Genomic DNA, 27,178 nt, shown 5'->3' with positions numbered 1-27,178 from the left:
TATTTCCCACGGCAGTAAAAAGGAGTACACTCTCATTCGGTTAAGTGAAGGAATCTTTACCTCCGCATCAAAGAAGCGTCTCGCTTCGAGCGAAACAAAGTAAGGAACTGTCAATTTGCTTTCGTTTTGAATGCCATTATTGTTGCAGGATAAACAGAATACACGGTTAGTATCTTACAATACAAGTTTTATTTTGGTGCTCGACACGGAAAGCCGAGATGACTCGGCAAAGCCTCGTCATCTCGGCTTTCCTAATTCTCGCACCAAAATAAACCTTGTATTGTAAGATACTAACCATGTATTCTCTATATATCATCCAAAACTTTTACATCATTGGAAGTAGATCACACAAATTCTAGAAGACATTCAAAGAAAGTCAAATGAAAAATAATCTGTCAAATCACTGAACTTTATCAAAGAAAGCTTAATTAATATTAATACAATGGCATATTTACATACTGTTTAATTTGAAATGTATTTTTTATCGCTGTTCAAACATATCTTTTTTCTTTCTGAATTGTTATAGAAATCTGGATAACTTTAGTATATTTTCCATTCCCCAACGACTTCAATATAACTGGGTTCTACTGTATAACGTCTTTCAGAGCTATGTAAAATGTTTGTGTTGTCACTGGTATATCATTATCAAGTTCCAAAATAGAATTGCAAATGTCTTTATCTATTCATAGTGTCTTAAAGAAACAGGACGTATGATCCAGACATGCATTTAAAATGAACTCAAATATCAATTTTAAGATAAGCCATTATCTCCAGTTCGGACAAAACCTCTGGGACTGTAATTGCCGTCTGTGCCACCGACAATGGTTTTCACAGTACACTTATATCTGATGTTAATCCCTGTCTTTATACAAGGTATTGTGTTCTTCTCTTATTTCCTGTCTAACTACAATCTCACAAATTATCCCACACTACACACGTGGACTTCCTTAGAAGGACACATGTATTGATAAGGGTATCTAGATACAAGAAACAAAAGCGTAACAATCTTATCTGGTATGAAAAATTATGTATTATATAAATGTGTTACGAAATAACAAATATTTTACGTGACTAAGTAAATTGTTAAGAAAAGTATTTTTGCAAGCTTTCAATACGAAAATGATATGTATGATTACCACGATAATGTAATGGTCTTATAATCACATTTTAACATAATGAACAGAAGATTTACTAATTAAAATCTTATTAAAATAGCTAGCAACACTATACTGTGAACCAACTCTCTTTTGAGTGCAATTTACTAAAGCAAATTTCGCAATGCAGATAAAATCGCGAAAGTTTGTCTCCGTAAATTTATAGCTACACCATATATATTTAAGGGAGTTTCCATTCATTTTCGATAATCCGCAAATGTTGATCACTGCGGACTTGTTTTTAGAAATCGCAAAATTAAGTAGCAACGAAAAACATTGGTTTACAGTATACAAAATAGATATTACATTTATTATTAGATATCTTCACTGTAATCACCGGTTCCAGGTATAAATCGCACCCTCATTTATTTAGGCCTGGGTATATAGGCCACTATTAATTGGCTTCCCTCGTAGATATCCCCACAAGAATTATACGCGCCCAAATAAAAATGTGCATGCATGCGTGTCAGAGAGCGAACAAGGGAATGTGTAATCTCGAAATTTCGCGAAAGTAAATCGCACGCAAAAGAAAGATGTTTAGAATATGAAAACGGAATAAAATTCACATGTCCCCGCTATATGGTAAAAATCCAGACGGACTTTACTGCAGGCAACTAGGTGAAAAAGTTGTTACATGGAGCATGCACAACTTAACTAGTTATGGTTTCTACCTCAACTCATGACGGAACCAATCAAAATCTACCTGAACTCAAAGCAGAACCAATCAAAATGTACCTCAACTCACAGCGAAACCAATCAAATATACCTCAACTCGTGACGGAACCAATCAAAATTTGTGATTTAAAACGTGATTTCAGTGTGGTTTGCACATGGAACCAAGGACGTTTAATTCGAGAAACTGTTGAACATAGTCATTTCAGGCAAAATATTCGTCTATTTGTCTATTATACTCTGATCTACAGTCGTCCGAGGATGTCCGAACGGATGGACAGAATATGGAGATTCCTGCTATATGGCATTTTTCGATACCCAGGACTGGTCAGCGGCCTCGGTAAAGTATTCAAGACAAATGAAAATTTATGTGATACCAATAGCTGATGTATGCAACAGTAAGCGAAATACTCATTTAAATGAAACAAATTGTTAATGTATACAATAAAGTAATATAGGCACTTATATAAACACTTTTTTATCATTCTGTAAAACAAAATTTGTCGCAAGATAGATTCTCGATTGGAAAAATCATCCGGTCTTATTTTTAATGGCAATATAAACTGTTACTGTATGGATAAAACTATTTTCTAAATACATTAATAACCGTTATTCCATGCCAAATTAATTCCGTAAATGATATCTCTCAAGAATAAACAGGACGGGGGGGCAAACATGTCTTTTTGCCCCCCTCCCCCTCCATTTTCGCCGACTGAAATTTTCTAAAAATGCTTATTTGAAAGAAAAAAGGGTCCTCCTACACATTTTTCGTACTTCATTCTAAAAAAATTTCCGCTGCGCGGCGCATTTCCTAAAACGTTCAAGCACATAATGTCAAACCTTAAATAGTGAAAATTCAATACACACAAACTAGACTAAAAATGTCCATCAAGGGATTCTATGTGCTATTTAAAAAAATGTCTCTTAAAAGATCAATTTGTTTATATGTCTTAGGGAGACAATTAATTCATTTTTTGTTATGTTACACAACAATGTGCCGATGGTGTGAAGCCGGTATATTCAGACCGAGTAGGGTTGCATAATGTTATGACGACACAATTATCATTTCTAAATGCAGGTAGCTTTAAATCGAAAAATTACCATGTTAAGAACGCTTTATAATCATTAAACTTTATCGTAAAAACTCATCTCAGCCATTCTAAATCGTATTTTTTTCCCCGGGGGAGACCCCCGGACCACACTAACACCAAATTCTCGCGCCTTTGGGCGCTCGCAAATTCATCAAAATGCATCGTAATAATCATCTAAGCCATTCTTAATCGTATTTTTTTTCCCGGGGGAGACCCCCGGCCCCTCTAACACCAAATTCTCATGCCTTTGGGCGCTCGCAAATTCATCAAAATGCATCGTAAAACTCATCTCAGCCATTCTAAATCGTAATTTTTTTCTCGGGGGAGACCCCCGGACCCCCCTAACACCAAATTCTCACGCCTTTGGGCGCTCGCAAATTCATCAAATTGCATCGTAAAAATCATCTAAGCCATTTTAAATCGTAATTTTTTCCCGGGGGAGACCCCCGGACCCCCCCCCAAACACCAAAATCTCGCGCTGTCGGGCGATCGCAAAATCATCAAAATACATAAAACTAATCCCGGGGGTCACCGTCAGACCCTAATAAAACACCAAAATCTCGCGCCTTCGACGCTCACACGCTAATTCGGCCAATTTGCGTATTCGTTAATTTCCTTTTAGCGACCCCACTGTCTATAAATGTGTACAAGGATTAAATTTAGTGATATATGAAAAATGAACATAAAGCATATATTATATGGTTGGGAGTTGAATTAATCTCCTCCTGTAGGTGTGGCGGGGGGGGGGGGGGGTTTACAAAATATTGAGGACCTTTGCCCCCCCATGACGTTTCATCTTCCTAAGCCACTGTGATATGTGATATGTTTTTGCAGACTACCTGTCACGAGAAAAATTCCTATCTGGCAGAGGTCGGTGATGAACAGGAGAACGGTTTCCTGACACGGTTGGTCAGTACACATCAAAGTGAGACATGCTTGTATTATCATTAAATAATTGTCTTGAGTTTTTTCTTATATCTTGGTCTTTTATAAACATTTTCAAGTAATATTTCATATACATACGGTGATAACATCACATGTCAGTAATCTGCACTGTTATGCTCCCATTTTTATTGAAGCTGTAAAAACAATTTTTCTTTTATTCGAAATAGACTGTATGAAAGATTGAGTGTGGTGTTATTGTTTATGCTTTAATGTTTTAGTATATAGGATGAATGAGGTGAGCCGTAGTGATAGTCAACTACTTCGCGGTAGTTAGGATTACTGCGGGAATCATAGCACGACCCGCGATAACATTTATATAATTTCTTTAAAATTGTTTAGGATGTGATTATTATAAGTGTAAGCTATATTCTTTCGGGACTCTACAAGATTATAAAGCTGATTTCAAAAGTTATATTATAATTTTTAAGGTATTACTATTAATTATTTGTTTTAATCATTATCATTGTTCTTTTATTTCTTTTTCCGTCTTCAGTTTCTAATAGCAATAAAACAATTTGAACGTTCAATTAGAGCATTTGTACGCATCGTAGTCTTAATGATTTTTTTTTATTTGGTAAAGGTCACGAATCCTATTGGTTGGGTGGAAATGACATTTTTGTGGAGGGAGACTGGCGATGGGAAGAGAGTCATCTCGTTATGAACTACACAAACTGGCGCCACGGTCAGCCAGACAACCACCACAACCACAACGATGACTGTTTACAGGCCCAATTTACTGGGTATACCTTCATGTGGTCAGATGTACCATGTACAGCAAATAGAAACTATATATGTGAGGCATCACGGTAAGGATATTATCTTAACATTATAGTCACACGTGTATTAACGATCACCTCTGTATAAAGACCATCTGTTTAATACGACCATTTCCCTAGGGCCGCAAATTACCAATATCCATCAACATTGACCGCTGTCTAAAGACGACCACTTAGTTATTATGACCACGACGTTCTCGTTGTCACTTAACTATATAGGCATGGCTGTAATTGCGCTTATCAAATCTGTTTTTGTATTTTGCTCTTTGAAAATGAATATATTATTTTGATTGTGATTGTTAGCTGGTTAACACAGGCCTTTCCATTTAACACACTAATGGATAACACACTGATGGAAACATTTCTGTCCACGGAATTTAGCCATTTCTATTACTTTTTATACGGTGTAAAACGTTAGGTTAAAATGTTAACTCAGCAGTAATATTGTTAATGGATCTTTCCAACTAATGTTTAATGTGTTTTCAGATATTTCCCATATCATAAAATTTGTGAATTTTAAAAAAATCAAAAAAATCAAAGAACTGTCATGTCGATGTTGCATTTTGATCAAACGTGTTTATTACTATAATTTGAAAACCAATGTCATTAACATGTATTGATATTCTTTAATATATTCTTTCTATTTTACAGAGGCAACTGGATACAGCTCGGATAATGACCAGTAGATTGTTTCCAGGAGTACACAAAGAGAACAGTAAATTGACTCAGAAAAAATGGACATGTTTCGCATAACACAAATGGTAGATAATGGCAGAAATCTTTTTGAAATCAAAATAGAATCGCCAATGTATATCAATTGGTTGTTGGCTTACTATCAAACCGAAAATATAGAATATATAACTCTAGATAGATTTTTAAAGTTCAGTTCATGTTAAAAAATATATTTATTTTTTCACAGGACAGCTGAATCGTCAGTATTTCAATTTCAATAAATACATTGTCAAATATAATGGCATTTTATCCTTCTATGTTATCTATCATTGCAATTATTTAAACAGAATGCTGATACCTAGAGAATGATTCATACCTTGAAGAAAAGAAAGCATTTTAAAAGCTCGAATTCCTGATAGCGAATATTGACGTTGTTTATTAGCTTGACAAAGGGAATATTCTAATCAATAAATATCCTACGTGTTTTTATTTTTGGACAATATATGACAAAACCGAAAAGGTTTTTGTTTTATTTTCATTCAAAGAAAAACCAAACTGCAACCTTTTTTCGCATTGAAGATGTTTTTTAAATTCGATAAAATAAAATTTCAATAATGGACGGAATAAATCATGTTTATAATTTTGGTTTTTCTGACCAAAATAAAAACAAAATTAATTATAACGAATTGTCAATACCTGGCCAATGACGTCATGGTCTTCTTGGCTTATTGATCAGCTACATATCCCTGCAGGTAGAACGTACCTGCTGCCCCTATTGTATGATCGTAAAAGGAACTGTAAAAAGGGCAATAAAATTCCTCTATACAAGCAGAAGCAACACCAGTTTACCACAGTCTCCCAAAACAAGCACCTCGCACTTCATACAAACAACACACAGCATACATGGGAGGCCTCACTTACGTGATCCTGACTGTTGATTACGTTAATGTAATAACCCAACATTAAACAGCTACAAGCCACGCATGAGGCGTATGACTTAAGTTGAATATACACCTCAATTCAACAATCGAGAACCTTCGGCACTTTCTGCAAAGGGCACGGAAATTGCCGAAGATTCCTGATTGCTCCAATTACCAAAGGATGATTTTATTATATAATTAATTCTACAAACGCATTGTTAGGTATCAGTTGTGTATTCCGATTACTACCAATACATTTGTATTCTTTATTTGCATATCCAGTTCCGAAATATATCCACGCTAACGTATTAAAACTTTTTAGACATGCCGGAAGTTATCGCAATCGTGCACATAACAATCTACTGCAAACGTGTGTTTTTCATGTGAATATTTTCGCTTAGTCGATTTTCGATTTTTTTTTCACTTATCAATTTTTGCACTTGTTATGTTTGCGCAGTGATATATTCAAAGAATAACAAAAAAAAAAAAAAAACACCAAAAACACAATAAAAAAAATAACACAATACTATGTATTTGCAATATACATTGAGTATGATAAATTAACTACAAAAAATACAAGTAACACATTATTGTGTAACTTACTTGTGATAAATTAAAGCTGACAATGCAAGTTAAAATTATTAACATGATTTTTTTTAAAAATAAGTATACTCGTTTTTCCAAGAATCGTTTATGAGACATTCCCCGGTTGAGGACAGCCATTTTTGTTTTACATTCCGACGACTCACCGACCCCTATATAAAGCGCGTGAATCGACACACGTGCGCTCATTCATGTACCTATACACCTAGCAGTCCACAGGTTATATCACCTACAAATAGGTAAACAAAACCCTCACCTGTAAAACTATATGGGACTTTTTTTTAGCAAGAAAACATGTCAACTCCTCTAAGTTGTCATTTAGATGTTTCTCAAAATAAAATTCCAACGCAAGTGAATAGAAATCCAAAAATAATCCGTCCACATATCTTCACGTATATCATCGTACCCGACGCACTCAACTGACCATATACACGTGACTATGTACCTGACCCGAACGAGCGACAACTATCAAGGACACACACGTGTCGTTGTACATGTACGTGTAAAACTAAATGTATATTGAAGTGTTTTATTAGTTCGTATTGGACATATGTTGGGATATAGCTGACAACACATTCATCTATTACTTCAATGAAATATTGTCAGGTGAGTGCAGTGTTTATTTTCAATTTGACATTGTTATTTGCAATATCGGGGCATGTGTATCTAAGACAAGATATGCTTAGAATGATACACGTGTGTCAAGTGTCCCGTGCTTTATATAGGGGGTTGGCCAGTGAAGGTTACTAAGCAGAGCAAAAGAAAAATGGCTGCCACTTCCTTAGATACCACACTGTCATAACTAGGGGATGTCTCAGAAACAATTTTTGAAAAAAAATATTTCGTTAATATTTTTTTTTTTAATTTCAACTGCATGTTTTTAACTTGCATTGTCAGCTTTAAGTAAAACTATTCATTAGTATAGGGATGTGAATTCCTTTTACATCAACCACCAAAATAAACAACCATTAATACAATATTGTAAATTTATAAAAAAACACAATTCTAAAACAATGCAATGTATTACATAAGTTGCATGATAAAATCATCAGCGATAACATATGTTTTTGCATAGTTGATCTGTTTACACTCGGTGTATCCTGTTGGGGTATTGTGGACCGATATGATAAGGGCAGTAACTTGTCTGTGTCTATGTGTCTATTCATTTCATTTCAGAATAGTTTATAGTCAGACGTTAAACATGCATATAAAACCCCCTCCCAAAATATTAACAGTTCATACAAATCATAAAACTAATTATATTTAGATATCTTGGATTACTACTTATCAATATATGCTAAAAATCGAGCTATCTGTTGACAAACATCATATCATAAAAAAGGTTACCATCAATATACGTAGATTGAAATGATTCTACAAGACATTCAGAGAAATTCGACGAAAGATGTTGTTATCCCTCACAAAGCTCGGAACTTTATCAAAAATAACTATGAATATTAATATCAATGTCGTCCACAGTTATGTAAGATGTTTGTATGATCAGTCGTATATCAGTATCAAGTTCCAAAAGGTCTATCTTTATTCATAGCTGTCTTAAAGAAACAGGACGTAGGATCCGCACATGCATTTAAAATGAACTCAAATGTCACTTTTAAGATAAGGCATTATCTCCAGTTCGGACAAAACCTCTGGGACTGTAATTGACGTCTGTGCCACCGACAATGGTTTTCACAGTACACTTATATCTGATATTAATCCCTGTCTTTATACAAGGTATGGTGCTCTTCTCTTATTTCCTGTTTAATCACAATCTCACAAATTACCACACATATACTACACACATACACCGTCCTTAAAAGGCCTTAGCTATTGATAAGGGCATCTAGTTACAAGAAACAAAAGCATAACAATATTATCTTATATGAAGAATTATGTATTGTATAAACTTGTACCGAAATAACAAATATTTTACATGACTCAATAAATTGTTAATAAACATGTATTTTGCAAGATTTTAATATGAAAATGATATGCATGATTACCACGATAATGCAATGGTCTTAATCACAATTTTACATAATTAATAGTAGACTTACTTATTAAAAAATGAGTAAAACAATGTTGATCTTCGCGAACTTGGTTTTGGAAATCGAGAAATTAAGTAGCAGCGAAAAAAGTTGGTATACAGTATACTGAGGAGACATTACATTTCCTATTATATGTTTTCATCCCCATCACCGCTTCCAGGTGTAAAAAAGCACCCTCGTTTATTTAGTCCTGGGTATATAGGCCACATTTTAATGGCTTCTCTCGTTAAAATTCACTGTTAGTATACACGCCCAATATAGCATATGCATGCACGCGTGACAGAGAGCGAACAATATAATGTCTTATCGCGAAAACTTGTCCCCTGGAATTAATATCTACACCATAGATATTGAAAGGAGTTCGAATACAATTTTTAAATTCGCATTAGTGAACTCCGCGAACTTGTTTTTGGAAATCGCAAAATCAAGTAGCAGCGAAAAACATTGGTTTACGATATACTAAAAAGATATTAGACGATGTTTTCACCCCATCACTGGCTCCAGATGTAAAAAAAAGCACCCTCGTTTATTTAGTCCTGTGTATATAAGCTACAATTTAATAGTTTCTCCCGTAAATATACATGTAAGTATACGCGTCCAAATATACAAGTGCATGTACGCGTGTCAGAGAGCGAACAACAAAATGTCTAATCGCGAAATGTGCGAAAGAAAGTTGATTTGCAGTGTCTATGATAACAGAATAAAATTCCTATATATCCGCCCTGTGATTAAAATCCAATGGACTTTACTGCAGCCAGACATGTGAAAAAGTAGTTACATGAAGTACGCAGGTGTTTACTTTAGTAAACATTAGCTAGAACTTGTCACGATTTCTACCTCAACTCATGGCGGAACCAATCAAATCAACCTCCAGTCATGACGGAACCAATCAAAAGCTACATCAACTCATGACGAAAGCAATCGAAATCTATCTCAACTAATGGTGGAACCAATCGAAATCTATTCCAACTCATTACGGAACCAATTAAAATCTCAGGTCATGCATGACGGAACTTATCAAGTAATCAATGGAATATTAGTTATGTAATTAACGCATTCTATGCACACGGGTATAATAACGATTTGCACATGGAGCCGAGGGCGTTCACTTCGTGCCACTTTTTATCCTAGTCATTTAAGATATATATTCCTAGTAATGTCTTTTAAACTCTGATCTACAGTCGTTCGAGGATGTCCGAACGGATGGACAGAATACAGACATTCCTGCTATATGGCATTCTTCGATAAACAGGACTGGTCAGCGGCCTCGGTAAAGTATTCCAGATAAAAGTTCATTGTTTATTTTCATGATGCAAATTTGATTTATGCAACACGAAAGTGATGATATTTTATCATTCTAAAATCAAAATTAGACATAAGATAAATTCTCGATTGGAAAAAAATCAGCAGGTCTTATGTTCAATGACACGGTTAAATGTTACTGTTTGAAAAGAAATAAAAAAAAAGCGGTAGGAAAAATTGCAATGAAAATATATTTTCTAAATACGATAATAACGATATTCTAAACCAAAACAATTTCGTAAATGATATATCTGAACAATAAGCATGGATTGCATACACAACATAATCGAAATAAGGCTAATAATAAAACCAAATAATCCGGTTTTATATCATATGTTTTTGCAGACTACCTGTCACGAGAAACACGCCTATCTGGCAGAGGTCGCTGATGAACAGGAGAACGATTTTCTGAAAGAATTGGTGGCTAGATATCACAGTGAGACGTGCTATTATTATATCTTTATTTCTTACAGGTTCACCACGTTTCCGAAAGAAAAATGAAATACAATTGAAAGAATAATGTTGCTTTGTTTCTCTGTTTTCTCCCGTGGCAACTTCACCTTAATTAGAACGACGCAGGGAAACAGAAACATAAGGCGACCCGCGTTATGAGGGTTGATACTTATATCATTCATTCATAATTATCTAGGTAGTGTAGTATCCACGATAAGTTAACAACTTTTTGAAATATACAAAATTATAGAATTATATTTACACTTGCTAGACTTGTTCACTATACACAAATATACTAGCCAATTTTGTTTACCATAACTGCACCGTTGTGGTTAATGTATGACCAATGGTATCTAACAAAATATTTTACTAAAACGCTTTGCGTTCGAAATTCCTATACTGGAGCACCTGCGTTTTTCTAAACATTTCTTCAGAATTGTTCTGTTTATTACTAGTTTTGTTTTCAATAATTGAATTTATTTTTATTGTTATTATTCATTTAATTTCTTACCACTCATTCACATATCAAAATACTCATCACAGTTAACGTTGTATGGCGCCATTTTTTTTGTACAGACCACTCTAACTACTGGTTGGGAGGTAGCGACATATTTGTGGAGGGAGACTGGCGATGGGGTGAGAGTGATAAGTTTATAAACTACACCAACTGGCGCAAAGGTGAGCCAAACAACCACCACACTCACGGTGAGGACTGCTTACAGGCACACTATAATGGCGAACGATTCCAGTGGATGGATGCACAATGCACAGTAAACAATAACTACATTTGTGAGCAATTAAGGTAAGTTGAACCAGTTGGTATTGGGATATGTTGAGCGGAACCCGTTCTGTAAACTTTTGTCGCTCAAAGTGATATGTGCCGTAAGTTTCATACTTATGATTCAAGATGAGCTTTTTACCAACATTTTTGAGAATGACAGTACTTACAATGCAAAGGTTTTAGTTTTAAGATGTTATATTAGGTCTACACAATTACTGCCAAAAATTGTTAGATTTACGTCTACAAGCCAAGTTGTGGTCTACGATTTCATTTCACATTTTTATAGTGTTATTAATAATTGCAAATTGATTTCTGCAGTTATGGTTTCATATATAGCATAAAAACAAGAACTTTTACATCGCAAACCTTTTGTGATGTGACTGATGTTTTATAAGACATTTAGTTGTTTGCCGGTACCTTTAAATGATTTTCACAACGTAATTCATAAAGAAAACATAGTACTAGATTACTGAAGAAAAGCAAAATATTAAAAATTCAGATCAGTTAACAAGGGTTGCATGGTAATTAATCATTTCTCCATTGGATAGACCATAGTATTCAAGTTTGTCTGGGGGGGGGGACCAAAAACTATAGAAGAATTTTTTTGACAGTGGTGAGAATTCGAAGGCAAGATTTGTATAGAGGATTTTCTTTACTATGGAGGTTTCGTTATATATTTCTGTATATATTAAACATTAATATTGGTTTTTAAATAAGAAATTATGAAAAAGATTTTGCATGAAAATTAAATGATTTTAAAACATTTTATTTGTTTTACAGTGGCACATGGATACCACTCGGATGATTACCATTAAATACATCTCAAAAATATGAACATTTTTCGGTTAACATATCCATAACAGATATATTGGAATTGGAATAAAAAGTGAACATATTACCAGTCGACGGTGTTATTTTTCATACCTCGATGAGATGGAAGGGAGTTGAAAGTACGAAATTGTGACGTCATAATATCTATTAATTTAATATGAATAAGACAATATTTCATTTTTATTTCATAAAGTATTTAGGCCAAAACTGAACAGTATCATATAAGCATTATCTCCATTTATTACTTCTCACGTCATCAATATTTGACGTCATATATTTTTATCGATTATTACTCATCATTTACTTAAGCATCAAAAATATTTGGTAATTCATTTTTCTACAATATATTACAGATACGTCAGAAAATACATATTGCTATGTATTTTTTCTTTCATGTAGGTTCAAAATATTGAAATACAGATATACTGCTAAACTAAAACTTTATATATACATGATTCATAACTTCTACGCTATGCTAGGGTGAGAATTTACAGAGAGTGGGATTTTGTCCGACATAATTTTCGATACGTGAAATATGTCTATTTTACATTTATTTACATCAGAATTAAAGCACTTCTCATTTCTAAAACCTTTTAATAGAAGACGAATAAGATTAATAAAATATGTATTGGTAATGTTATTATTATATTTGTTAATTTATTGTACTAACAACAATTAAATGGACCAGTTATAGCACAATACGTGGGAGATATAATACCTCTTTGTGGGAATAATCTTCCTCTTAACTCGTGAGTATACGATTAAAATTGAGCGGGTTGGTTTCACAGTACCTACTGCCAAAGTATCAGAAATTGATGGGTTCATGTGACAGAAACTCCATCCACAGCTATTATCATTGCGATAACTGGACAACATAGTCAGTTCAGACCAAGAATTATACGTACGAGAAGGGTATGAGTGATTGCAAAATCGTTGAAGCTATTGAGATTCTTATCCATTAAAAGATAGATGCTCAATGCAACGATGTTCTTCAATTATGAATGTATTTATCTAAGTCCTTTTTTAATCTAATACCCTCTTACCAGCTATGGCCATTGTAGGTCGTGTGACTTAGTACAATAAGTTTCCAGAACAAATCCGTCTATTTTTGATAAATGCATTTATTTACATACGTCCGCCTCAATATCGTAATCCGGAGTGGAAGGGCGTGTTGTATCATTTCTGAACAAAATCATCAGTGAGGATTCCGCGCTGATCATGCCATCCATTTCTCCAAGTTGTAAGCTAACTTTGATAACAGTTCTTGTTTGCTATTTACATATACATTTGTAGAAGTACATTTATTCCTTATATACACATAAAAAAATATTATGACCCAATCCCGAAAATAATATACTGAGAATATGGATTATTTTTATCAGCATTTGAGGTGTGTCAAGACAAGCGGCCATTTTTGACTGAAAGACATGCTGCCTGTACGGACCAAGAGAGATAAATCAATATCCGCCGTAAATGTAGATTGTACGTCAGCATATGCATGTCATTTGTTAGATAAGCTATTATCATGTATTGAGTTTAAGATAACTGAAGGTCTAAAACAAATGTTCCTGATAGTCTACGCACTTATAATAATGTACACTGTACGAGTAAGTCTGGTGTTTGTCACGCTGGGTTTCCAAGGTATGCTGACCATTGTTTTATATCTTACAATATTTAAATACGTTAACCCTTTATATTTGTTTCTCATTCAATGTTTTTTGTTTGAATTTTTTTTTTTTTTTATTTATTTATCTGTTTGGTAAATATTTCTTAAAACGTAACGATAATGTCCAAAGTTTATCTATATAATATATAACTCTTGTTTGTGTTCTAAGTGGACATGCTGTAGCCGTCATTGACATGTTATTTTGTTTGTTTGTTTTTGTTTACATAAATGGGCAGTTCACCTAATTAAAGGTCTACTATTTACTAATTTCAGTGGCCTTTGGTTGCCCGGACGGTTGGAGCGAATTCGATGGTTCCTGCTATTCGGTTCAGTCGCAAGAGTTAAATTGGATGGATGCCATGGTACCGTAAAAGATCAAAAGATAATATACAAATTATGCTTGCCTAATTTTACGTTCTCTAAATCTTATGTTGAGATAGAAATTAAAGGCAATGATTATTCTTTTCCAGTCTTTACACTCGAATCAAAATAAAGTTACCATCAGTCAAGATGTACGTCCTAGTCAGTATTAACTATTGCCAAAGTTTATTAGATATTGTGTATTGCAGGATGCCTGTCATAAAGCACATTCGTATGTGGTTGAAATTGGGAGCAAAAAGGAGAATGATTTTTTGGAACATCTCACAGGACAAAGTATGCATCTTTAGGTGTCAAACACATATCGTTGTGCATTATTGTCTTATTATTCATTCCTATATCATATTATGCACATTGATATCCTCTATTATTGAAATAAATTATTCTATTTAAAAAATTAAAAAAATCAAAACGTTCAAAACAGATATTTCTTGTCAAATGTAAATATCAGTCTAATAGTTCCTTTTTAACTAGTTTCCTGGAATATCTATGGGTATCTTGATTCTCTTTAATCATACTGGAAATTGAAATAAAAATTTTAAAAAAAATCGTATCATTACGTTAAAATGGCAGAAGGAATCAACGGTTACATTGATGTTCGCTGAGAATAAATTTCTATCATGCAGAACAAGACGAAATCTTCTGGCTCGGGGGGAGTGACGCGGTCGTAGAAGACCATTGGCGATGGATGAGTGAATACCAGACATTCAACTATACGAACTGGTATCAAGATGAACCGAACAATCTAGACCAGGGAGAGTCCTGTATAGCGGCGGTACACAGTGCATCTCGCTTTGAATGGAGGGATTATCATTGCGAAGATAAAAACAAGTTTATTTGTGAGATGAGGTATGTAATTAAATTGTCACAAAGCTTTTACTCTTTTTGTACTTGTGTATGTAGAGGAAATAGCCCGTGTCTTAAAATAGAAGGTGCACAGCGAATATCTTAAAATACTGATATAATGTTAATTCTATCCTGATTATTGATGAATGTGAATATCATAATGAAAATTAACATTAACCCCGAAACAAATTTAAGTAATATTTCTTTACATATATTGAAACGTTCTGAAGGCAGTCATACCTGCATTTATGTAGCGTATATGTTTTCGCTTATTTTAATCGAATAACATTTGAAGGATAATAAATTACTCATATGATCAGATTTATAACATTATTTATTTTTGAAAGGGTTTTTTATTATGATATAATAAAATTTTATTTAGATCTTTAAAATGTTTACTCGGGGTTCCTCAGATGGTTCCAATGTCACTGCCGGACTATCATTTGAGATAATTATTCATTCCAAATTTAAAACAATTTGAATGACGCTGTTTACAATAAAGGTGAAAACGTTTATACTTCCGAGGCACATTTTTATGCTTTATTTCGTTTATCAGCAGAATGTGGAGTGTTACGTAATCATTGTCAAACATGTTTAACTTTTTTTTCGTTAGAATATCTTTAAACCTTATACTGTGTTTGCATATTACAGAGTTATCTGCTCTTGCGGATAGGTATTGATTGTGACGTCATGTGTTTTCGAAAGTATCGTTATACTTTTCGGAGAAACAACGTGAATTGCGCTCACAACATAATGACGTAACAATCGATACTTACCCGAAAGGAAGATAATAGGCAAACACCGAATAAAGAGTATGTCGTCTTAGTCGTTGCATTATATCGAATTGGATTATCAAAATTGAATATAATGCATGCGTCAACTATATACATGTAAAGATAAAAGTATGTGTCCAAAATAAAACCCAACGACTGTCTTCTAGTACTTTCGCTATTTCTTGATTCCTCTTCATCTTATATTCCTTAAGAGCCTTCAAGAATGGCGAAAGTACTAGAAGCAGTTCGTTGAGTTTTATTGTCTACATATGTATGTATATATGTTACATATATATGTATGTATAAATATATGCTGTTTTTCCTGTTTTATTTTCAGGGGAGGATCGTGGATGGTGGTTGGTTAATTAATCAATCAATGTCAATCAATAGATCACATGTAAAGGATAATTGAAATAAACATGTTGTACAACACATTGTAGATATGCATGTATTGTTTTTATTTGCAAAAAGTTATTACACACAGTTTAATTCAAATAGTGTGGTATACGAATTCAAGTATAGCATTGTGCGGTTTTTTCTCCAATTTCAAATATACGAATTGGCAAATCAATGTCATTTGGTTTAGGATATTGATATCTTTCAGTTAAACTGGATTCAAATGCAGATAACAAGTTCGATGATTTTTACACGCAAAAACTATTAACAGCATCGGCATCATCACGATGTATATATCATAAACTGTGTGCTTTTTGGAAAGAAACACATACTAATCAAAATTGTAAAACAAAGGTAGAATAACCCATTAGAAAAAAAGAGCAATCTATACTTAACGCTAACCTCTCTAACGTCTCTCACGTCATATTTCATAAGGTCTCTTATTTCCCCACTAAACTATAGCTTTTACATAAAGTACAGCTTCGTTGTTAAGGTTTTGCAAGTCCTACTAGAACATTTTACATGGTAAAATTACATCAAACGATTACTGGTAGTTCAATTCTCTTCCATAATACGTGTGACGTGACAAACACTGAGAGTCGGGACTAGTCACTGTCAAATGACGTCAGTAAAGAAAATCCGTGGTATAAGATAGTGTAAAAACAACAGTTATGGCATGTCGGAATAATATGGCTATTCACGAATTCTTGTCTTGACCAATAATGATTTCTGTAACTAACTTTTCTCTAAGGCACATCTAGGCATTCGTTAAGACGTGTGATGTGTATTTAGAGAACATCATTAGGAGAAAGTGAATTATAAACACTAGTACGTCATGGCAGATAACGAGTATAGGTAAGATATGATGCGCTACTTATGACCTCGACGACAACGACCACTACGACGATGATGATCATCATGATGATCACCATCATCATGAGACATGAAGAACGTTTATATTAGCTGTAATAGTTCGGTTTTGCTTGTAACAAGCATTTTTATTGACTTAAAAATTACTCAATCGGTCGATAAAGAGAAAAATGGCGTCTCCATTCGTAACGATGCTTATGATTGACCGATATAACGCCGTAATGATTTCATAGATAAAAGTCGTAAAATGAATTCGGAATTTTGAACAGATTATCTATAGTTATTTGAATTGAAAACATTGAAAATGATCCTTAAATATTTTCTTTTAAAAACGACTAAAAATAAAAATAAAAAAATAACTACAGTTATATTTCTTTGCCTTTTATTCTATTCAAAAGCTCTATTCAGAGCACAGGTACCCATTTCAACTTTCCAATAGAATCCCATTTCTTTCAATGGTAATGTAAGTAAGAAAGTTTGCCCATAACTAAGGTATTTCCGGTGTGAACGTCATGTATTGGACGGTTCACTGTACGTGACCACTCGACGAATACACGGAGTATGATACACGTGTCTGATTGTGCTCTATAACACTATTTATATTAGTAAGTATGCCGTTTCCAGAATGCGATTAACAATTTGCGAGATAAGCTACTATCATCCTTTGATCAATGAGATATGAAAGGTCGACGTGGTGTCATCGACTGTGGACAATGATGATGTATACAGGACAACTGTGTCTGTTAATAGTCACCCTGATTATACAAGGTATGGTCGATATGTCACAGGGTATCAAAATAAGTTATACTGATAGACTACATCAATATTTAAGGATTAACTTGAATAGATTTTTTATGTTATGGAGATATAACACAAAAATCTGAGTGTACTCTCAACATAAACCGCTTCGCGGTTTATTTAGAGTAAACTCATATTTTTGTGTTATATCTCCATAACATAAAAAATATATTCAAATTAATCCTTATAATTCAATTTAGTAAAGATAATCTCTTCAAAATTCAAAATTCGTTTTGGGACTCTTTTGTCTATGAAATATTTAAGCCGTCATCTCAACCAATCAGAAGCAACGTTAAATGAGCTGATAAAGTACATTTTTAATCCAATGAAAATGCTCGTAACATGCAAAATTGAATTATTGGATGTTAATACGCAGAAACCAAAATGAAAGGTAGAAGCATAGATTTATCTCCATACAATTCCCCAGGTAAGGGTTACAAATATTTCCGTAGTGTATTAAACAATATTCAAACTTAACGAGCGTTCAATTATAAAAAATATACATTAAAGAAATTCTTTGAATAACGATTTCTATGTCTTCAGGAAATCAGGGATGTTCACCAGGTTGGACTGCGTTCCGAGATTCTTGCTACATAGTAAAACAGATTCAAACAAATTGGACATCTGCCTCGATAACTTCAATTTCTTAAAAAAAACAAGCTTTTCTATCTTTAATATTGTAAACGTAGTGAAACGCAGATAATAAATCATGATGGAAAAGAAACAAGGTATTCGTGATTTTCGAATTCGATTGAACAAGAGACTTAACTATTTCGATCATTTTTACAGAGTGCTTGTGATTCCATGAATGCCCATCTTGCTGAGGTTTGGGATGAAAACGAGGATAATTTCTTGAAAACCTTGATCTCCAGTTATTAATGTAGGCATTTTATCATTATTTTTTATACTCATATACAAAATGCATTATACATTATAACTAATTATAGCTGAAATAACTTTTTCACTATTATTATTATTACTTTAAATATTTCTAGAAAGGCTAAAAACTTTAAACACAGACTTTAATTATGAAGTATCTCAATGGTCCGAGCAAACAAATATCATTTTCTTAACACTTTCCCTTGTAATTTGTATTTATATTTTTTATTTGGTTGTATGTTGTATATTCATCCAGTAACTCAAAATATAAGTATATCTCTCTGAATTATTTTCAAAATCAAAATTTCTTTCTTATAGTCCTGAGGCTTCAGCATAAAATCGTGCACTTTGTGATACGAATATGATATTGGGTACACCATTACTATGACCTAATACAAGGTATTTGAGAACGGGCTCAAAATATGGCAGCAAAAAAAAATCACAAGCTTTATATCTTAAAAACGAGATGATTTTTTTCTATACCCATATTTTCAGGGCAGCTGAGTGCAAATATAAACATTAGCAATTGGTAAAAGCCGTCGGTCATCTTGTTTTTTTTTTCTCAAAATTTCCTACATAGAAATGTTTATATTCTAATATCTTGAAAACTTATCGATATAGAATTTTAATTCTTGTTCTATACCTATATTTTCAGGGTTATTGAATAACAATATGAATTAGTAATGGGTAAAACTGTTGTCGGTCATCTTGGTGTTCACAATGGCCGACATTGAAATGTTAAAATTCTAATATCTGGATAACTAATTGATATAGATTCCTAGTTTTTCTTCGAAACCTATTTTTGTAAGGTTACTTTAAGCAAATATGAACGTAAGTAACTGGTAAAAGTTGTTTTCAGCCATCTTGTTTTCCAAAATGGCTGCCGTAGATATACTTTGATTCTTAAAAGTATCTTAAAAATCAATTGATGTAAAATCCTATTTTTACGTCTTTATTTTTATTTCCAAAGTTACTTGAATGCAAAAAAAGAAATGTTGAAAATAGTAATGTAAATAGTGAAACAATATTGTATCTTTTTAAATGGCAACCGCGAAAAAAGTCAAAAGTGTGATATTTGTTTGATTGGCGTAGAATCCTTATTTATGTGTCAATGCCTTTATGAAAGTTATTGAATGTAAAAAAGGCTTTCGGACGCCTTATTTTACAATATGGCCACCATTTTATCAAATGGGTTGATAAATAGATAAATAAATAATTGACCTTATTTAACAAAAATACAACCTCTTTTGGCTATATTTTCTTGGCACTGGAATTTCATACCTGGTGCATGGGTTCGAGGAGTCGGTGGACGGAATACCAACACCAAGGAACTGTGACATATATTTCATCCGTTGCCATCCATTGAAAAAAAACCTGTTCCTATGATATCTTCTATATCTTAATATAGATCTATAAGTATTAAAACAACTAATGATATTGAAAAATGGGCACCTCTGTTTGAAATGTATACAATCTGTTGTCTATGCGTGAACATCTGTTAGTTTAGGAGACTGAAATTTATAAGCATACTGCCAAAAGACACAGAAAACACATCTAACCCGAAAACATACTGACAATAGCCAAGCCAGGTTTCGTATTAAATATGCTAAGCGCTAAGCAAGAACATAGACTACTACTTTTACAGACTATTGTGTCTCTCGGCAAGAGCTTTCCTCATATCCTTAACTCATGGCCAAGAGTATGCCGATGTTTGAAGAGAAAAAGAAACAACGTAAGATCCCAAATTTATTCGCATTTGACGACAATGCAATGATGGCAACACGTACCATATCAACACCCTACTTGCGGTATAGTTCAGCATATTGGCCCATCTAGGTGAGCCACTAAGCAATATAGTCGAATCAGATAAAAAAGATTTAACTTTGACTTCAGCTTCAGGAAGAAAACAAAGCATTTTGGTCTTTCTACCGATTAGTATGAGGTATTGGAACATCGTGAGATGTAATTGGTCCTTTAGGGATTGTTGCCTTCTGGCATATACGGCAAGGCCCTTTAGTTCGTCAAATTAATGGTACTATCTTATGAATTCATTTATTTTCAAGCAAAGAAATAGAATGTGTAAACTAGCTTCGATCTCAAATCAAATATTTTTACATGATAATAACAGAAAGGAACCAGTTGCTACACTAGATCTAGAATATGGTGGTCTGCATAGTTTTTGATATTAATCTCATCAATAGAGGTAACGTTCAAGAGAAAAATTAATCAAAATCACAACTATGCTTTATATCTCACTGCAAGTGCTTTAAAAATGTTTCAATAAATATAACATATTATTAATTAATGCACTAAACTGCAGTTAGGGCGTTAGAAGTGTACCTGCCGTCCCAATATTGCATGATCTAAAAAGAAGACTTCCTAACTGTTAAATGAACGCCAAGCCAAATCAACCAACCAATCAACTAATATGGTTAGAAATTGGTTTGACAATAATTCAATTTATTCAAAACGCAGGAAGAAAAAATATACATTTACATTACCATCAAAGCCATTTTGAAAAAAAAGAAAAAAGAACAAATTGGACACTTTTTTGATGAATATATCACACCAAATCAAACACACACAAACTATGCTTTTGTATTAGTTTTCAATATATTTAAAAATTCTAGTATCCGTTTCATGACAATGAAATTAAATTTGGTATGTGTTATACCGTCTTACTTAGAATTACCCAAACACCAAATTCCAACGCCTTATACATGTAGTACATATGATAATGACAAGGCAAGGCAATGCATTAAATGTGGACAAATGGACCAATAGAAGAACACGGCACAAACATTTACTTCCTCCCACGGGAGTTCCCGATCGATGATTAAGCGATTCTTGTCAACAAATATCATTTTAATCATAACAAAGCCACACATTAAAAATATCTTCAAAATTATTCAAAATAAAAAAAAACATGGCCTACAGTTTTTATCAATTATTGATATTTGCAGTCACCCGTAAAATATAGGTATAGACACAAATACAAGGACTCTTTATGGATTAGCTTTCAGGGTATTAGATTTTAATTATATCTACGGCGCCCATTTTGATCAACAAGTTTTCAAGATATTATATTGTTCTATATCAATTATTTTTCAAGAGATTAGAAAATAAACATTTTATGTCGGCCATTTTGAAAAACAGTTTTTATCAGTAACTAACGTTCATATTTGCATTCAGTAATTATTGAAATATAGGTACAAAACAAAAATTAGAATTCTGTATCAACCAGTTTTCAAGATATTATAGTTTAAACATTTCTATGTTAGTCATTTTGAAAAATAATATGGCTGATTGCTTTTACCAATTACTAATGTTTATAATTGCATTCAGTAACCCTGAAAATATAGGTATAGAACAAAATCAGGATTCTGCAACATTCAGTTTTCAAGATATTAGACTTTGAATAATTTGATGGCGGCCATTTGGCGGCCATGACCGTCAGCAGCAAGATCCGCTCAGGATTCAGTTTTCAAAACCTTGTATTAGGTAATAGTTTATATATATATATATAATGGTGAACCAAATTTCATACTAGTATCACAAAGTGCAGAATTCTTCCAAAATGGGGCTCCAGCATACATAAAACAATGGGAGATTTTACGTTTGAAAATTTGAAGTAAAATAACCTATGCTTATTTTTATTTTTTCAATTTATCAATTTACGAGAAATACAATGTGGTATCAGTATTGCAATTTTATCTTTGATTTTCTAGCTCACAAAAATTATTGGCTAGGTGGAAGCGACGCTAATGCTGAGGGAGTTTGGCAATGGATGCAGAATAATCACCCAATCAACTACACGAACTGGGGACATGGCCAGCCAAACAATCTTCACGGCAAGAACTGTCTGGTACTGCATTACAATCCTCCAGACTTCAACTGGAAAGCTTTTGATTGTATGAAATATCACAACTACATTTGTGAGACTGAGTACGTTATATACATGTCAATAACATTTAAAGTCATGTTGAAACGTATCATTTAGTTTGATTGAATGGTTTATATTAGATTTGTCTTTTTGTGTATCAGTTAAACATGATATAAAATTAACTTAACATATGAAGTTTTGATTTCACAATCTTTAATTGATTTAGTCCAAAGAAAGAAATTACAGTAGCATAACTATTTTTTTTCTTTGATATCTTTTTCAGATGTTTCATTCATGTAGTATAGGTTACGCAGAACATGAACTTCTTATTAAATTGTTATGTTCATTACGTCAACAAAGTTGTATTTATACTTGATATACATGCAATGAACAATACTAATATTGCTTATCATGGTCAGTTTTCTCAACTTGATCATAACATGTCAACTTTGTAATCTTTAAGTGAGTTGACCGTTGTATTTGAGTCTGATATTAGTTAATATGTCAGATTTAGTTTGATCTAAATATCATTTGTACTTTTCGAACAATTAATGGAATTATGCTTTTGTCTTTTCAGAAATAGTTCCTGGATCATTCTTGGTTAAAAGTCAACACTCGAATATCATAGCATATACAAACAAAATTTTCTTGAAATAAAGATACGTATGGGTTTTTTGTTTTTCTTTTTATGTTTCGCAACGGTCTTTACAACGTTATGAACGTAACATTCAACAGTATTTGCTATTTTTAAACGTTCCATATGTAACGAAAAGCCGGCTATTTTTGCGATTTGAAAAATGTAATTTCCACCTAAAACGTGAGATAAATCAACTTTTCATGATCTCGGCGACAAGTGTACATATGAATTATTTATATCTAATATTTTTACCGAAAAACTTTTTTTTCTATATTGTATCTTTAACTCGATAAAGCAAAATCTAAATATAAAATGTACTTGAACATTTTTATAAGCAGTATAGGCATTGCGATTTTCAATCATTTATTGTATTAAAATTGTCTTTCTGTTAATCCTAATAAAACCGATATGCCGGTTCACCGAACATTTTCCGCGATAAACTGTAATCGAGGGAAAGGAATTATAATAAAAAAAAACTATAAAATGCAAAAAGAGGAAAACATCATGTGAAAGCAATCGTTTCCTTTCAAATAACATTTTAATCACTTTATATTTTATTTGTTTATCTTTATTTTATTAATAGAATTCCATTTCTTGTTATTTTCATTTTACTTCATTTCAATTTTACCTTATCATTTGATTTTTTTTCTGTATAACTTCTGTATTTAGCTTTAGAAGAAATAACTATCCTCCTGTACTATAAATTGACCACTTCCCAATCATTAATCCTACATATGAATTATGCATGATTATATATGGAACAATATAGATGACGTACATTTTGTTATATTTCTTCTTTCGCTTTTTTATTAACTCTATGAAAACATAAATCCAAAAAAAATGTCCCTAAAACCCTAGATATCGTGATGTCACAATGGATACATCGACGTTGTGAATTAATTTTAATTATTATGCTTTATTTTTATTTTTGATTTTAACTTTTCATGCCCATATAAAATTTTAAAAAAATAGTTGTATCAATACTTGAAAAAAGAGAACACTGTATTATTTATGAAGCCGGTTACAGCATTAAACATACGTTACCGACAATGTGACTTGATGACGCTAATTTATGACAGTTTTGAATAACATGCATCATTATTCATCATAGAAAAAAAACCGGTATTTTTTATATAGTATTTTTTACAATCATCCAATGAAGTGTTCCATGAAGCATTTTCATTCAAGAAAACACCCGACTCAAAATTAGACCTAAAGACAGACACCGCGTATCATTATTTTACAAGATATTTTAAACTTGTTCTCGGGTTTACTGACATTTGTCTTTTATTAATCTGCATTAAGTCCAGATCATAGTTATACTAGTATATTTGTATTTTTATATGAATGAATGAACAAAAGACCGTGATAATTTGTATTGAAAGTTAAGATTTGAAACCTTATGCTTATATATCTTGTATAAGACACTTTCCTATTTTCTAAATATTCAATATTTTATATCGACTTACTTTCAAACTTGTTTTAATGGAATCTGAAGTCAGTCATGACTTCGAAATTGTGTTCACAAAATGTTCGTGTATCTATGGGTTCAATATTGATTGCCTCTGTGTATTTAGAGAGTTTCGTTTGCTGTCTCCTATTGTATATTTTAGATGGCCAAGTATATATTTCCATTTATATCGATTTTATTTGTATGCACTGTATTACTACATTTCATGTCATACACATAAGGAAAACAAATGTTTAAACAAATCTTTCTATACAGATAATATGAGGATAAAAAGTAAATTTATTACTTAATTTTGATTCGATTTATAAGCAGCGTTAAAGGATACTGATCACTACTATGCTATGCACATTTTTCTATATTTTATAGTCTTTTAAAGTGATCTAATTGCTATTATCTTTTCAATCTTTGTGTCTGTCCCAGAAATACACTATTTGCCAATCGGTGTACATGAAACATGTGATACAGAGGAGCAATATTATCATTTATTTAGATAAACAAACACACGACACCTACTTCTGGCTCGGTGGAACCGATACCTTTGTGGAGTCCGACTGGCGGTGGATAGGTAGTAATGGTCGTTTGAACTACACCCACTGGGGACACCGCGAGCCAAACGATTACCACGGACAAGACTGTTTGGGAGGCCATCTAAGTGGATCTTCTTTCTATTGGATGGACTTGGAATGCACGATCAAATACAACTTTGTTTGTGAGATCCAGGAGGAAAAGCATGTTCTTATTTAAAACAGCTACATCAAGAAAATACTCTGTATTTGCATATTACAGAGTTATCTGCCCTTGTTGGTAGGTATTGATTATGACGCCATGTGTTTTAGAGCGTAACGTCATACTTTTCGGAGGAAACGAGCTAAATTACGTCCCTATTATAAGGACGTCACAATGGATACCTACCCGCAAGGATCTGATGGTAACATAATGACTGGTAATATAATTAAATCGCATTTCAAAGAAAGGAATTCAACAATTGTTCATTAAAATTATTTTGTCGATCATTAAACCTTCTAACAGTCTTCTTCAAAATACAAGTTTAACCTGTAGCTTGTTTTTCGATACCGTATGTTTATGCAATTGTATTTCCTTCAGTTGGAGAATTATTTATCTGTAGCCTTGTTGGGTTTTTTTACCTAAATTCAAGTTTATCATATGAAGACATCTGTTTTTCCAGTACCGGTACTTCTGGTGGCATTGTCATTGGATGAAACCTATCGGATCTACACTAATGCAATAAATCATGAGATATGATGTTGATTTTAAAAAATAAATTCTATTCACGAAAAGTTTTAATCTTTTATTCCTTATGACTTTATGTGGATAAATGTAATTCATGTTCATATTCAGTGTATATGAAAATCAATAATATGACATTACACTTTTTGCTAAGTAAACACATTGCATTCAATCAGAATTAAGATCTTTTTATTTCTTTCTCCTATTAAAAGATTTCTGTCTGAATTCGGATCTATCAAATAAAGAAAACTCCATCATAAATGAATATAATTAAATCTACTCTAGATAACAAATTTGCGTAGTTCGAATATTCAGTGTTAGACAAGCACGATAAATATTTTAAAACATAACAATAACTGTCTAGTCCTAGTAAAATAAACTTCACAAAATTTTACATTAATTTACCAAGAAAACGAGTGGTAAGTAACAAAATGTTTTCATTCTCTTTACTACCCAAACGAATTTTAATGACTTGTGATTCTGACGTTTTCACTTCATACTCAGTTATTAAGGTTACACGCGGGGTTGTTCGATATGAATTTAATTGAAACGAAATTGAGTAAGCGTCTTCTTGTCACCTTTAAAGATAACTTCGTGATTTCGTGTCGTGTGATCTGTTTCTGCTATCATAATATCGTATAGTAAGCCGTCCAGGTTGAGGAAACATATTTACTTACCTCATATCATTTACTGAAATCTAGAACCTAGATGAATACATTAACTTACACAATAAAACTGGCCATCGAAATATATGTAAAGATGTTTACGTCAGTGTTATTATGAAATCAAGATTTTTTATAACCAGACGAATCTAAATAATCAATGCTTATATTTTATTTTTCAGATAATTATTTTTTCAAGCTAAAATAGATTTTAATATACGAATCCATTAGATTTGATCATCTGTTATCAAGTTGATACGCAGAATCGTTGTCTCTATTATGGCGGGACGATAACGCCGGTTTCTTGTGACATTCTCTGATATTATTTAGGCATTCGTGGCATGAAAAAAGAATCGGTCAATCATGAAGTATAAAATAAAGAAAACAATATTCTAATTACTGCCAAATAGTGACTAAAATGTA

The 27,178-nt window shown here is 32.7% G+C and overlaps 3 protein-coding genes across 3 annotated transcripts; all 3 read left to right on the top strand.

The window, feature by feature from the left end:
- Positions 1–647: 647 nt before the first annotated feature.
- Positions 648–5,609, top strand: LOC138321074 (perlucin-like protein). The gene is made up of 5 exons (XM_069264484.1): positions 648–873; positions 2,078–2,166; positions 3,752–3,842; positions 4,443–4,668; positions 5,290–5,609. Exons 1-5 carry the CDS (start codon positions 822–824, stop codon positions 5,312–5,314), a joined length of 483 nt encoding a protein of 160 aa, XP_069120585.1. The 5' UTR covers positions 648–821; the 3' UTR covers positions 5,315–5,609.
- A 2,767-nt stretch (positions 5,610–8,376) lies between these two features.
- LOC138321073 (perlucin-like protein) lies at positions 8,377–12,315 on the top strand. Its single transcript, XM_069264483.1, has 5 exons — positions 8,377–8,567; positions 10,063–10,151; positions 10,529–10,619; positions 11,213–11,438; positions 12,198–12,315. The coding sequence occupies exons 1-5, from the start codon at positions 8,516–8,518 to the stop codon at positions 12,220–12,222; spliced, it is 483 nt and encodes a 160-aa protein (XP_069120584.1). The 5' UTR covers positions 8,377–8,515; the 3' UTR covers positions 12,223–12,315.
- A 1,433-nt stretch (positions 12,316–13,748) lies between these two features.
- On the top strand, positions 13,749–16,350 carry LOC138321072 (snaclec 3-like). The gene is made up of 5 exons (XM_069264481.1): positions 13,749–13,889; positions 14,188–14,276; positions 14,484–14,568; positions 14,919–15,141; positions 16,249–16,350. The coding sequence occupies exons 1-5, from the start codon at positions 13,811–13,813 to the stop codon at positions 16,274–16,276; spliced, it is 504 nt and encodes a 167-aa protein (XP_069120582.1). The 5' UTR covers positions 13,749–13,810; the 3' UTR covers positions 16,277–16,350.
- The last annotated feature ends 10,828 nt before the right edge of the window (positions 16,351–27,178 follow it).

The sequence above is a fragment of the Argopecten irradians genome, chromosome 4 (genome assembly GCF_041381155.1).
Source record: "Argopecten irradians isolate NY chromosome 4, Ai_NY, whole genome shotgun sequence".
Taxonomy (NCBI): domain Eukaryota; kingdom Metazoa; phylum Mollusca; class Bivalvia; order Pectinida; family Pectinidae; genus Argopecten; species Argopecten irradians.
Note: the sequence above shows the minus strand (reverse complement) of the source record. Positions and strands in the feature narration are given on the sequence as shown.

Excerpts from the sequence above, each read along its gene's own strand:
- LOC138321074 (XM_069264484.1), top strand. The coding sequence starts at position 822 with ATGGTTTTCACAGTACACTTATATCTGATGTTAATCCCTGTCTTTATA. Across the intron at positions 874-2,077 it reads AATCCCTGTCTTTATACAAG|TCGTCCGAGGATGTCCGAAC; the intron begins GTATTGTGTTCT and ends TCTGATCTACAG. Across the intron at positions 3,843-4,442 it reads GTTGGTCAGTACACATCAAA|GTCACGAATCCTATTGGTTG; the intron begins GTGAGACATGCT and ends TATTTGGTAAAG.
- LOC138321073 (XM_069264483.1), top strand. The coding sequence starts at position 8,516 with ATGGTTTTCACAGTACACTTATATCTGATATTAATCCCTGTCTTTATA. Across the intron at positions 8,568-10,062 it reads AATCCCTGTCTTTATACAAG|TCGTTCGAGGATGTCCGAAC; the intron begins GTATGGTGCTCT and ends TCTGATCTACAG. Across the intron at positions 10,152-10,528 it reads AGGACTGGTCAGCGGCCTCG|ACTACCTGTCACGAGAAACA; the intron begins GTAAAGTATTCC and ends ATGTTTTTGCAG.
- LOC138321072 (XM_069264481.1), top strand. The coding sequence starts at position 13,811 with ATGTTCCTGATAGTCTACGCACTTATAATAATGTACACTGTACGAGTA. Across the intron at positions 14,569-14,918 it reads GGAACATCTCACAGGACAAA|AACAAGACGAAATCTTCTGG; the intron begins GTATGCATCTTT and ends TCTATCATGCAG. Across the intron at positions 15,142-16,248 it reads AAGTTTATTTGTGAGATGAG|GGGAGGATCGTGGATGGTGG; the intron begins GTATGTAATTAA and ends TTTTATTTTCAG.